Here is a 15183-nt window from a genome sequence, read left to right as displayed (position 1 = left end):
TGTAATGATAATGTAACATGCATCATTTTGCTATGCAGTGATTTATACACTTTGCATAATGATATCAGTTATTGTTCTGTCAAAAATCATAACATTGTATCCTAGTTTCTACTTAGCTCCCGAACAATAAATTAGAAATTTCTCAAAAAGTGGGTTATTATCCTTAAAACTCTTGAAAGTAAATATTGAATTTATGATTATTGTAGGAATTGTGCCAAGTTGACAATCTCTTTTCTGTTTCCTCTTGAATGAAGAGCAAGAACAACACATACTGTTTTAAATAATGACAAATGACTTCTGGTACGGTAATATTCTCTGGCTACTAAAATCTAAAAATATACGTCTTTTATAAAATTTAAGTTGTATGATACTACTTTTTATCAAATAATATTTGCTTGTATATTCATATACACAGGTTTGAATCTTTATTACAATATAAATTTCATTCCAACATGTGCTCTTGTTGTTATTGAGGTGTGAATGAGGTAAATGTTTTTTGAATTGAGAATCATAATCATATTTAGAATGGAATTTTCTGGACCTGCTTATTGGTGTAACCAGTGTTATGAACACAACCATTATTTTAATTATAGATGTCTTAACCACTGACAAACTTTTACTACATATTGAATAAGGAAATAAATCGGATGTTGCCAAATGTTGGACTTGGATTAAAGAATCCAATTCATATTTTGTCAATGTTATTAATGAACAATATATCTGTTAATAATAATTATAAATGCAGTATTTTGTAGGTACATTTAGAAATATCCTACTGCATTAACTTGTCTGTTCTCAATACCAAATCCCTTTCAAAATTAATGATATACCCCTAAACATCCATTTTAAGAACAAAGACACCCATTGCCTGGACTGTACAACTACAAGTGAATTTGGATTGGTACCCAGTGTTGACTGCTTGATCTGAACAAAAGTATTTTCTTTATGACAATAGCGTACATCCAGTGACCTACATCTTAAAAGTTCAACTTTCGGAACTATCACGTAAATTCACTACATTTACAATCTTTTATATTCTCTGTGCAAATATATGCGCAGACATGTTGAAAGTAGCTCAGCTGATGCTAGCCAAAGTGAAGATGACGTCATCGGTAAAAATGAACCAATCAAAATGAAGGATGATGGCAGGGCAGATTTTGCACACGTCACGATAGTGCTGGGCTCTGGCGTGTGAAAAAAGAACTGTCGGCCATTTTGTTTTGAATTTTAGAAAAAATATTTTAGTATGGTTTTTACTTGGAATTGCTGGCGATCTCTGTGACTACCAACTGTTCTGCTCGCATGGGAATGTTTGTGAAATCATTGCGGAGGTACATGCCAAAGTTCCAGTTATTCAGAAGCCCTCCAAGGCGTGTCACCGTGGATTATAATTGAGATAGCATTGAATACATTCGAGACAGGGATTGTTATTTGAGGCGGGTTTCAACGACTGACGCCTTGTTTTCGACGAATTGTAGAAGTCATTCGGTGATTGTCGTCTGATTTAATACTGTATACGACATGTGGACAAATTTACAGAACAGTCAAAAGTCGTATGGAATGAACTAGGGCATTCTAAAACCAATCCTTCGGAAATTTATTCATAATAGGATTCAACATGTCCACTCGACCAGTGTTGCAAACAGTTCACGAAGATCGGGATCTTCATCGCGGTGGTCGTCATCACCATCATCATCACCACCATGTAAGTATACATTATAATTATAGCTGATTCGACACACCTTATTTTTAGTTGCTGCATGTCTTTGTGAATGAAAATGTAAATCATAACCCGATGTAATATCTATTGTTTATGAACAGGACGACACAAACTCATCGAGTCGATCGAGCCGAAACCGAGATCGTGGCGATCGGAACACCGGCGACGACCAGCCTCATATTGGGAAGTACCGGCTTCTGAAGACGATTGGAAAAGGAAATTTCGCAAAAGTCAAATTAGCTAAACATTTACCGACCGGAAAAGAGGTTTGTATTACTAAATCGCGTAAAAAATGGATTGGTCACCTAACAACTTGGTTGGACAAAAATGGCATTCTATAAACGCCCAGATTTGGGCCTCATTATAAAGTTATTAAACTGATACTTTGAGTAATATTAGAACAACATGAATGTCGATTTAATTGAAAGTAAGCTAATTGCAAATCGAAATTGGCATTCATGATCAAAAGCACTCGGCTTGCAGGAGTCTCTTGTGCTATGTCTACTGTTACCATGGTTTTCAGTGAATTCTTATTATCTGTTCATAGGTTGCAATCAAGATCATAGACAAGACACAACTAAATCCTAGTAGTCTTCAAAAGGTATGTACTTTTATGGTAATAAACTTGGTACATTTATTTCAAGAAATTAATGGTTATGTCAAGTAATTCAATGAATGAATGGCTATGTCAATCATTGCCTCCATGATCTTGTATCTGAATACTGAAGAGGCAATGCTTGATACAGACAGCAGGGTAGTTCATTTATTATGCTACATGCAGTACAGATTTTAAAAAATAAATTTGTAATCGTAGTTGATATCTGTACAGCGTGTATCATCAAGATCCAGGCATGATCACAGGTTTGGTTCTACACTAGTGTACGTTTTTATTGCCACCATCCCTGATCATGCTTAAATGTTGAAATATACCCAAAGTCTAGGAAACATAAAATTGTGTGCATTTGATAACTCCCCCTTGTCCTGTTTTTTCCTGTGGGTCATAAATGTGTGTAGGGAAATAATGAAAAAGCATTACAAGATGTAAAACTAAAAAATATTACAACATAGATGTAGTGGGTCATTTGGTTTTAGTGTGACTGAATTATGCACCGTTAGAGGAACTATAACTAAAAGGTTGTCTGAATGTACTGCTATCCTCTAAAAAGTAAACAGTTTTTTTACCTACTTGTACCCATACCTGCCTCCCTGTGACCTCCCATGTTATCATAACCACACAATTTTGTTTGTTTGGCTTTACAAGTCATATCTGGCAGCCTTTGTACTTGCTTGCTGTTAATAAATTAGGTATTGATTTTTCCCATACTCACAAAATTATTAATTATGGGAGGGTGTCTGTACATGTAATTGTAGCACATTCCCTGTAACCTTAAACATCATCTTCAGTTGGACCTGTAGTAAGGCAGAATTGGTCTTTTCTAAAATATGACTGAATTGTTCAGAATCACAGTTCTTGTTTGACAGAATTGTCAGTTTGTTTGTGACGCATTTTTGAATAGCACTTGTTTCAGTCACTAAGCATTACATAATGTGACTAGTTATTCATGAAGATGTTGAAAAACAAGTAATTTGACAAGAACTAAAACTGATCATAACTGTTGTGGTGTTAAAATAATTTAGCAAGGGTTTCATTTTCTGTGATTCACAACCAATCACCTAAATAAACAAACAGTGAGGTAATGCAGTTAGGATTAAAATTGTCTTGATAGTCTGTGTACTGAATTCAGTTATATGATTACATCAGTTCTATTTTTAGTATCTCGTAATCTTGACAGACACTATTGATTGTCCATTTTGTCCTTGACTTGTTTTAAATAAAATTAAATATATAATTCAGTTCTAGAAGTGATGCAGCAAAGACATTTGGCATAATAATATATAATATATCTTGCTGATATGCACAGCACTGGTGGGTGCAAGTTTATATTTAATAAAAAAAGGTGATCCTGAGTTATTCATTGAACTCGTATTTCTCACTGTATTGTCAGTGGTGACAACACATCCTGTGTACAAATGGAGGCTTTATTATAGTAATGCATAACCGTGATAAACTATCGAGTTATAGCGAACCGTGTGTAAAATTGTACTGAACAACTGAGAACATGAAAAGAACCACTCCAGGAGTTCTCCTCTGCTCCAGGACACTTTATACAGCAACAAAACAGGCCGACTATTCTGTTTCATGTCGCGTGAAAAGAATACATGCAAGGCTTTTATTAAACTAGTCCCAGACGCACACTGTTTCGCAATTACCATTATGGTACCAGCAAGAGAGATATTTGGTAAATATAATTAGCAATATCATGTATAGATATATAAAGTATTTTGAACATGGGTTTGAGAAATTTGTCTTACACTTGTTGCATGTTAAAATACGCCACATAGGACCCATTTCGAACACGATATGATGCAATGACTGTCTCTTTAATCAGCTTTTGAGGGCATTTTTTTTGCCAATGTTCATCATAATTTTTCTACGTAAAATTTTGTACATTTTTACTAACATGTCTTTATTTCACGCAAAGAAGTGAAATTAACCATGTTTCCATATTTACTAATATTGCCAGCAATTTTCACAACCATGATAACCTCTGATGTGACCTTGTGCAGTGTCTCAATGACCCATCATACAAATGCTAGAGGTATAGCCAAACAATCAAAATATAACAATACAAGAATGGAGTGTATAAGGCTAATGTTATATGCCAGTTTGCCATCCTAGTTCTCAAGCATGATTCTGGTACTAAAAACAATAGACAGTTAAAGCTAGTCTGTCGGGTAATTGACTGCTTATGTAGTGTATGTTTTATGATACAAACATGAGTCACAAATGTGCTCTCCAGGAAATGCCTATTCAAACAGAATTTAAAACCAACAGAGGAAACTACACATTCACAAATTGCAGGTATGGTTTTGCATCATTCTCACAGACTGACCGGAACAGGAAGTCAGTAAAAGACAAAAGATTTGTTTGTTAGCGTGGGGTGAACAGAGATGTTAATCCTAAAATTCATTGTCTTTTCCTGTTTGTGATGGGTCCTGGCAATGTTTGGGGGATCGTGATGTAGCTCAGACTGTGAGAATGGCCCTTTCCAGATAGCTTTACCCAAGATCTTTTTTTTATATTTAATGTTTGATTTTTACTCCAGTTTTACAATTATCGTATGTAATGTGTTAAATGTACAGTGTCACTTGTAGTGAACCTTATCCATGATAGCTATACCCATGATTTGGAGGGTCAGTGATTTACATAAGCTTTTCATGGTATTATCTTTGCCTAATGGTTTCATTATACTGGACTGTTCAGCTTTCAGTAATTTGTGCTCATGTTTACTTTAATGAGTACATGATTGTTCATATAAGAAAATAATTTTGAAATTGATATTTTCTCCCTATGACTGAAAGTGAAATTCATTTACCATATTTACTCTTTGTAGTACATCAATGACAGCCGATTTCTTATGTCTGTATGTCACTTTTCAATAAACCAGTATACACTGATCATTGCAGACTATTACGTTACAAGCCTTGCTTTCGCATACATATTGGTAACGATGCATGTGTGTTATATTGTTGCAGGTGACCCAAAAATGAGGCTTGGTAAAAAAAATTAGTCAACAATGGCCTCCGCATAAAAGCAAATTGACAGGACTGTTGGTTTGCATGCCCATTTATTGTGGTTTCGCTTCTAATTGAATCAATACAGTATTTTAAATGAACCTGAACCTTGGTTCAAGGATGTTGCCCTTGGCTTCTTTTAGTGACCGAGCTAGACTGATCTTCCTGATCAGTGACTTCATTCTGTCATTCTCATTCAATTGTTTACTGTATGTAAATAATGTGCAGGAAGTATTTGAAAAGGTCCCAGTTATGGAACATTTCCCACAGGTGTTTCAATGTAATTATTAAATAAATGATATCATAAATAATTCTCATTTGTCGCCTTGGATATCCAAGTCTCATTCCAGAGAGCAGGATATAATTTTACATAGTCTCTGTGCATTACCAATTAATTACCTGACTCCTGTTACATAATCGCACATAAAATGCTCAAAAAACACCTGCTGTGTCATAGTCATGTTACGCAATTCACAATGTCATTTAATCTGAACTGGTGGGAAAAGATACCCCAGCTACAACGGCCCACATATTGAGTTGTCTAAATTGTATATTCTCAGTCACATCTTTATTTCTTCCTGACCAGGAATGACATCTGTCATGTATGTATCCTTCTTGCAGTGGGTCTGACCTTTTTTTTGATCCTATGTGTGTGCAACACAGACTGGAGTAATGTACTCATGTCTGACTACTGTGTGTCAAAATCTTGATCTACTGATATCGCAAGAATCACTGATTTAATTAAATTGAAATTGGTAAATGATAACCACCACACTAGATTATTGTTGGTACAAATTTGTGCATATTATAACAATTATCAGAGCAGGTCACAAGAATTCCACACAGACCAATTGTGTCTTCATTTGCTTGTCCTTGATTTTGGTTTTATCAATGATCCGTTTGTCTCTTACCTGATATATTTTAAACATAGTTTATAGATGATACTGTATTATGTATTTGTTCTATTAAAAGTCCATGTGCTTATGGGCTCAAAAAGTGTATGAAAAAAGGAAGACTTACTTACGACCTATGTGCGCTCCAAATGGCGCAGTACATGCCCTATGTATACACTTTAACTGGCATCCATTTTGGATGTGTTTACAGCCAGTTGCTGAGATGACTTGGTCTATGTCAGTCTGACTATTTCCCAGGTCTATAATGAATGTTCATAATATCATGAGACACATTTACCAGATTTTGTTTGAAATGACTTATTACTGGTGTATCTTACATTTAGTCAAATGAATTGCAACCTTCACACTTGTATATATGCATACTGTTTGTGTGGTTTAGTGGTAGTTTGTAAATACCTTCTTTGGCAACATTGAATATCGTCAAAATATTACTTATTTTGACCATAGAAATATCTCTGCATGTACTACTAGTTGGGCAAGAATTTATTTCCTTGTTTGTTTTTTTTCAATGCGAAAGAAATTATTCACTTAAGGGGTGGGTACTTAAGAAAAGACGTCTCGCAAAATGTTAATTTCATGAACATCATAAAATTATTAAGTAAATCAATGCATATTAATTAACTTAGATAATGTATCCTTTTTATGTCATTGACAGACTGTGGATTGTGTAAATAATAGGCCAACAAATTAATCAGAAAAAGTGACCTCGTCATTTTTCAGGTTAACTCCTATAGAAACCTTGAGGTGTCAATACAATGTACTCATCAAATGTTCTTTGGCATATCCACCATGCTTGGAGGCAGTATAGCTGTTTTACATAGCCCAGGGCAGAAGCATTGTTAGCTTAATAACATCCATGTACTTCCTGGGATTAGTTTATACATGTACTACCGTACTGTTCTAAAAAGTATGTCACAATAAAGCATCTGGTTGTCTTCATGTTACCCAACTTTTTTTGTTAATCTGCCAGTGTATCAGGTAAGAGCAGTTTACCCAAATTACAGAAAAATCGAGATAAAAATTAGGTGACAATAAGACTCACTACTTCCTGTTATTCTGCAATCTGCACTTTCTGAATTTGTTTTGGTGTTGTTTTTAACTGTAGAGAGTGATCATAATTAAAATGACTGACGATTTTTGTATATTTTTAACATAACAAGTGTACTAGTAGGCATTCCTTTGCCTGTGCAAACTGCTGTTTTCTCCTGTATGTGAACGCATTTAGGTCTATATGAGTTGCGTATGAGATTAGCTTAAATCTTGGCCCGTACTTGGAATATGTGAACACTACTGCTAGCATAGCCACACCTCCAATAACCCTGGGGACAACTGACTTGGGCTTAACTGGTAGTACATATAAGCTGTTTTTGGACACTTAAAATAAAGGCCATTACCTGTCCTGGGCAGGAAAATTTTAGCTGGGACAGGCGAGTGAAGAAATTGACTATACCTCTGGACAAGTAAATAATGATTTTCACTGGCCAAAATGGACATGCAATTGTTCTGTCACAGTGGTGACTATGTTGATTTATTCAATGCATTTTTTTTTTACTTGAGATCTTTATCACTGTTGACTGCAACTTGCAGAAGTTGAGAATGCTTTCTAATCTTTGCTACCTTATTCTATTCTTAGTATGGAGTAATGCTTATCTCAGAAAGACCCTGTTGTATTTATCAGAGAGACTGGCAAAAACTCTAATGAGCTTGGACGAGTCACCTAACACTATTCTTTATTTGATCTCTTATTCAAACTATGTCACTGGTAATATTAGCAGGTAGCACTTCTGGAGCATCAGACAGTATAGGGCTCAATCTAGTCATGCCATTCCTGACATGAGAATCAACGCGAACACATCTACGGACATTGTTCTTGAGAAAAAATAAACAGACGACGAGACACTGTGTTCCTTCCTGTTATTCTGCAATCTGCACTTGAACTTGGTATTGTTTTATAACATGTATACCTTCATATCTACTAGTACTATACTGAGCAATCATAATTAAAATTACGAAAGATTTTGTATATTTTTATTAAGTTTGGGAGTTCCTTAGCCTGTACTGTGCACTGTTCCTTCCCGTGGGTGGACGCAATTAGGTCTATCCGATATGCAAACATACAAGATAAGCTTAAATCTTAGCTCGAACTTCGTGTAGCGTGAATACTGCTTTTGTTCTTAAATATGGTTTGTACTTCAGTTATAGCATGGACGTAAAAAGAGAAGGAGTCAATCTTTTTGTTTACAGCATATTCAAAACAATTCTTCGTCTGTAATATGCTCTTCGATTTCGTTTACGTCTTCTGAATTGAAGCATATAGCAGTTTCAGCATTGTAGTCAAACTCGTGCGCGTTATCGATCGTCGCCATATTTGTTTATAAGAATTTGACTAGAATTGTCACGAAAATCGCCGAATGCTGTTGAAGGCGTCCGTAGTATGCTAATGCATCGTAATCCTCACTGCGCTAAGCGGAAACTGTCCTTCTTGGTCCGTTCGGTAAATAAACTCACTGATCTATGTACAATTGATCTAAGCTTGGCTGTGACTCCTCTTTTTACCTCCATGGTCACAGATAGTTTACATGTGACCATGTAGAATTCTGAACCCATAATGTGTTTAATTTTAACTTTCAAATACTGTCGTTATATTGGTATCTATTTTAACCATGCTTAACAACCTTTTGAGTGACAAATCAAGACTTTTGGTCGAAAATAAAAATAAATATTTTGACAGCAAATTATATCGCTCTAAGTGTTAAAACAACAAATATTATGCATGCAAGTTATATGCATGTAAACAATGATGTTCAACATTAATTAATTGTTGCTGGTTAATGTGATGCTTAATTGGCAAGGGGGTTTTAGGATTCCATCTCCTATGTCTGATTTAAAACATGCGTGTGCGATAAGGCTTGCATCAACCTGACATCAACAAGAAACCTGATCGCACCTGGTGGATTAATTAATAATAATATCCCAGTTTCCTCCCTTCTGTCAATATGATTAATAATGCTAAACCTTGACATATATTAATACCATAAATTTATAATAATTTAATTTTCATCTGTCCTTTCCTTTGACGTACTTGTGCTGGTTATACTTAATTGCATGGTAGGAAGAAACAATAGCAGTAATTATGTCAGTACACAAGGTCTATGCACTATGCACCTATTTGGTGACCTTTGACCCATCTAGGCAGAGCACATCTGTTTGAAAATCCTTGCTTGACATCATCAAATGATGGATGGGTTTAAACCCAATAGAGTTAAGATGAAATTCAAATTGATTTAATTCAGAGAGTGGCATATTTACAGGAACAGAATAATAACTAACATGTTATGTTCTGCATGCTGTACCATGCCATGAAAAGCATTCACTTGGTGGAAACTTGAGACATATTGGCCCCGCCCATATCATGACCAATGTCATTGAATTTAATAAATTTAGTATTGTTAGTTGATCTCATTCTATCAATACATTGTAATGAGTGACCTTATTACTGAGGGTTAGTGCCATAACTTAGGTATGGATCAAAGCCATAAGTTAAAAATAGAAATGTAAAAATAAATGAAAACATAAAAAGGAGTGTGGTGACCAATTACAATAGTTTTAGGGCTTGTTTTGTTTTTGCACACTATTATAAATATTTCCACGCATATTAATTCAAGGTTGTTCTAGTGACAGAGAAATGTATCTAATGTATCATCATTTCCACATATTTAAACTACTACCTCAGTGCTTAACAGTGGCTATTTATGCATGCATCTGTCTTGTATTTCTTAGACATACTTTTTATCAATTTTTTTTCAATATTAGTGCCAAGGTAAGCCATAATGATATACAAAAATACAAATTTGTTTTGAGGTTTAATCCGTTTTTGTCATTTTGTTTCTAAAAACCTGTCATTTGTAAGTGTCATTGTTAATCACAACTGATTTCATGTAGCCCTTGTATGCTCGAGTATAGCTACGTTCTCACGTGTCTAAAAAACGCTGGTGTTAACACTGTTTTTGTTGTACAAATATAAGATAATCATCTGAATTGTCTTACTTAGTAAAAACAACGGTGTTTGAGGATTGAATGCTGGCCTTCCACCTAATAATTCGTGTAGTTCATCCCAAAATGGCATAGTTTTCGGACCTCTATCGCTTCTGTTGTTGTGCTCAGTCACTTCTCTGTACTTTATACGTAAAGTTTTGATCTTCGGTTGACATTGTAATGACGCTCTGTCCAACCCCTTTTTCAGCCACTTTTTCTACAATCACAGCATATACTCTAGCATCCCTAGACAGTTCCGTCCATTATTCTTTGAATATTCGATTCTCTCCATACAGATATCAGTAATCTCATTTCTTCGTCTAACCAGTTCGACATTCGACCTGTAACCTCTGGCAGTATAGGGCGTTTGGTCGTCGTATTGTGTTCACACGGCACATTGCATTGTGCAAAAGCCGGTGTGACAACATCATTTAGGAACTGATCCACCCCTTTTACCACGGTGTCAAAAACGCCAACGCCAACGCCACAACAGCGTATTCTGTTCACACACACATTTTAGCAGCATTCTCAAATAAAAGGCGTTGTGGCAACAATTTATTTCGTCCAGTGAGAATACAACTATAGTCATTGTACTTTGAACTTGACCTTATCTACTGCAAAGGGTGATTTATTCCTCTCTCAGCAAGTGGATGAAATAATATTTACTTGACATTAAAGTGTTTATGAGAACATGACTGCCTTTCAACAATAATTGAATCATTTCATGTCATATTTGCTTGTTCTTTTTGGCTAATAAATTGGCTATAGATAGATTTGATGGCCTGTTTTACTACTCCACCCATGCTATGACCTATATGAAACCCAACATCTCTCTCAGCTGTGATTGGAATGTTAGTTTATACTAATAGTATATCCCATACAAGCATTGGATTCATTACTTATCTTGAAAAGCTGAATTGAAATGACTTGTGATGACGTAAGATTTGGTTGCTCGCGTTTACTATAGTCAAAAATCTGGGTGTGTTACTGTCTCACCACTGAAAACATGGGTAGTGAGCATGTGCTCTGCACCAGACAGTCTTTGGCTATCAGGAATCTTTGAATATTAGCAGTAGTAGCTGAAAACGCTAATTGTGTATTTGTCTGTATCAACATCTTATCACATAAATCAAGTAATTATTGGAACAGGTGAAATTCTGCTGAGTTTGATCTGTGAGAAAAGCCAGTGTGCATTTGTTTTTTGTTATTTCTGTCAGATATAATGTATCTTATCTGTTGGGCTTTCTGACAAGATATTGTTTTCATGTTAATATTTTCCTCAATATAAAGGGGAACCTTCCAATCCCAGGGATTGCACCAAAGAATCATGGGACACTATTGTTTTTGTTGTTTACAAAGTTAATCTTTTGTTAACTTTTGTAATTTTAGTCCAGAAAGTAAATTTGTTGTGAGATTAGGCTTAACTGGAAGTGCCCCTTAAATTTATAATAAGTTTGACCTCATACCTGAAAGTAGATTACACTAAATGTAACCGTAGAATCTACAGACATCTTATGATATGGCTAATTAACTTGTTTAAGTACCAGTTGAACCAGATTAGTCATTTAATAACTGCTTTAATTTAATCCTGTATCTCTTTAAAGATTCACTGATCTGAAATGCTGCTAATTCCCTTCTGGTGCTCAAATTTATGGAGTTTCTCTAATATCATTATGTAGTAATTTTATCCAAAATAGTAAGGGAAATCTTAAAATGAGGTTAATAGTTGTTGACATTTAGTGTCTGTCTGATTCAACAGAAATTGTAGGTTTCATTGCATTTTCTCTTTCCACACCTTTATGGCCCCTGTTGTGCAAAACACAATGAAGGCTTCATTCATTCCACTGTCTGTCTGTGTGTCAAAAATTAGAAAAAAATATAGCATATTAAAAACTACATTTGCACCTTCATAGACTGAATACACAGTCTATGCTTGAACAAAATAGCATATATATATTACCAGTTCATTTGACAGATGGCTCCTGAAAACTGGTACATGATTTATTAATCGATACTGATTTTAATTTCTTAACAAGTCTATGTATATAATTTCTAATATCTCGTGATTCATAATTTGAGTATGGTAAAACTTGGGCTTGATTAAACATCCATTAATATGTCAACGTCATGCTCCAGATAATACCATGTAAATATGTCATGAGCATTTTTGAAAATAAAAATTAGGTTAGTGTATGTTGGTCTAGTGGCTGATAACATTCATACATTCATTAATGTTTTAGTCCCCATGATAGAAATGATCAAACAAAATAAGTGATTAAAAAAACAGTGAGGGAAACATTTATTTGTGGGTAATCTTGAAATCCCTGTGTGGGGCCCTTCAAATAGAATCAGCTTCTCTCATTTGAAATTTGTCTATGATAATTGTTGAAATATTTTTACTTTGTGAATCATGATCTTTAAAAATTCGATGGGATTAAAAGAGTTGAAAATTGTTGATTTTTAGAATTACCATTATATTTCAAGATTGGAAATCAAATATGACGATTGCAGTATATTGAACTGTTGAGAATAATAGAGCTTTTCTGTCTTGTCAAATGTACCTAACCTCATTGATGATAGACGTGTGGTTAGTGGGTTAATTGAGCCAAATTTAGTTCATCTGTGACTTGTATATTTTGTGTTTGGTGGTCAGTATATAAATAAAACTACAGTATCCTCTTTTCCCTGCTTGGTTAATGGTTTTAATGCAAAGTGTATATATTTAATGCATGAAGCATATGAATATAATTCCCCAAGGACAAACCATTTGAGGAAAAGGAATTGTTGCTTATCTATGTTGAGTCGCCTCAGGTTAATCCTATTCCTCTGTTAATTTTCTATCACATCAGTAGAGCTCAGAATTTATGCAGGTTATGGAGGCAATTGGTTCTCTAAATCACTTCATTATTTCAAAAGTATCCATACTTTTTAGAAATTTTGGCCTTGCAATTGGGTACTCTCAGAAATCTGAAGTTCAAGACCTCCATCAGATTATTGAAAATAATAAAACAATGTATGCAATTTCTGGGAGTTATCAGCTAATATATAATATATTGATTATTTACCAATCGCTGTAATTGTATGATTTTATTTGTTTAGTTGATAAGATCTGAAAAGCTGTCGCCTGATATGACATTTCTGGATTATTGGTTGACAATGAACCAGTCATGATGCCCTTGGCTTGCATCAATACTGCTTGATCTGAAACAGGAGACAGTCTGCTGTAAGCTGTAAAACTCTTCATCGACCAATGTATGTTAGCTTGCAAACCAAGCCCTTCCTAGGCTATTGGTTTTGATATTTGCTGTCATACATTATCTGTTTCTTTTGACATGTCCAGACTTACCTGTGCTCTTGGCATAAAGATGTGACGTTGTAAGGTTTGATGCTGTATACATTTTGTTCAAATCAGATGAAAATTGACAGCCATTCTTCCCAGTAAATCAATTTTTACGACTACCGTATTTGCTCTGTTAGAAACACATCTCTAATAGAAGCAAAGTTAAACCAATATTGCATTTACTGTAGGTATATTTAATCATTAAAATACAATTTATTCAACCATAGATATATCTCAGTCATTTACGTATATGTATGCGATACTAATAGAGCAAACAAATTGGTATCTGTCAGGCAGTGCACGGTAGACGGTTATGGGTTAATTCCCTTGAAGTCAGTATGGTGACTAACGTGAGTTGCAGTACCTCAGCCTCCCAGAGCATTATCCTGAATAGTTTATCTACTCATGGACCTACATAGTTTGTTGGTCCATGATCTGCTCTATGAAAGACGTGTTTACTGATGTGCTAATAGAGTCAATTGAATATGACCAGGATGTTATGCATCAAGGGATCTACGAAGTTCTGCAAGCAAACTGTTTCACACTTTCTGTACTGACAGCGGAGCAGTGTCAACTTCTGCTATCTTTATGGCTTCCTCAAATTTTCCCAATTTGGACATATCAAAAATTCCCAAATATGTCACATCCATGTAGTAGTGCATACATAGCAATAGACACTGATCACTCAAGAGTACAACTTAAATTTGTTACTAACTACATTTCTGATCAAATTGTTGTATTTCTTGGTTGGATTGCTGAGTCTTTTAGAGCGCATCCAACTCATTAAATCTGTGACCCAAAATCCAGTAAATAAAGGAGAAAATTGTATTTAAAAGTAAGAGGGTCAAAGAAGGTAGTTGTATGACCTAAATAATATACTAACAGACTAAAAATACACAAAGTACATTTCAAAATCATTTAGGCATTTTGAGATGTGATAATAGATCTGCTGAGTGATAATAAATAAATAAAGAAACCCCTCAACCCCTGGCAAATGTCATAAGCTTGAAGGGGAACCGCTCAATCCAATGGATTGCACCAAAGAATCATGGGACACTATTGTTTATGTTGTTTACAATGTTAATCTATCTTTTGTTATCCATTGTTATTTTAATCCAGAAAGTAAATTTGTTGTGAGATTAGGCTTAACTGGAAGGTGCCTCTTTAATTTATTACTGTGATGTATTTCATCCTAGTCTTTTTAAAATGTCAATATAGAGTTTAATGCCACTGGTCTCCTTCTAATATGCTATCTAAATCAGTATTAAGTAATATCAAAATGTATGGCACATGTTAAATTTAATCCTCTGTATGGGATATTTGTCCAATATCCCGCCATTAGCAATCTTTGGAGGAAGGGTCATATTTTTTACCAAGTGCTGGCTCCAAGACATTGCCCAGGGTGTTTTTTCGGCGATGTGAAATTATTTGAAATTTCTGAATAGCCACATTGATGGAAGTCATTTAGCAATGTTGCAGCATGACCTTTTGGCATTGATTTTATTGAGAAAAAAAATTGCAGTAATTTTCGGAAGATA

The 15183-nt window shown here is 34.8% G+C and overlaps 1 protein-coding gene across 9 annotated transcripts in view; it reads left to right on the top strand.

Moving 5' to 3' along the window:
• The first annotated feature begins 1130 nt into the window (after window positions 1-1130).
• The window catches only part of LOC100368463 (MAP/microtubule affinity-regulating kinase 3-like), a 33252-nt gene continuing 19199 nt past the window's right edge, over window positions 1131-15183 (top strand). For all 9 annotated transcript variants that reach the window (XM_085495127.1, XM_085495117.1, XM_085495159.1 and 6 more), the window contains exons 1-3: window positions 1131-1705; window positions 1822-1986; window positions 2268-2321. In XM_085495127.1, the coding sequence (XP_085351253.1) occupies window positions 1619-1705; window positions 1822-1986; window positions 2268-2321 (306 nt within the window). In that variant the 5' untranslated portion in view covers window positions 1131-1618. The remainder of the gene's footprint in view (window positions 1706-1821; window positions 1987-2267; window positions 2322-15183) is intronic.

Source organism: Saccoglossus kowalevskii, chromosome 2 (assembly GCF_978046115.1).
Source record: "Saccoglossus kowalevskii chromosome 2, keSacKowa6.1, whole genome shotgun sequence".
Taxonomy (NCBI): domain Eukaryota; kingdom Metazoa; phylum Hemichordata; class Enteropneusta; family Harrimaniidae; genus Saccoglossus; species Saccoglossus kowalevskii.
This window is presented reverse-complemented; position numbering and strand designations above follow the sequence as displayed.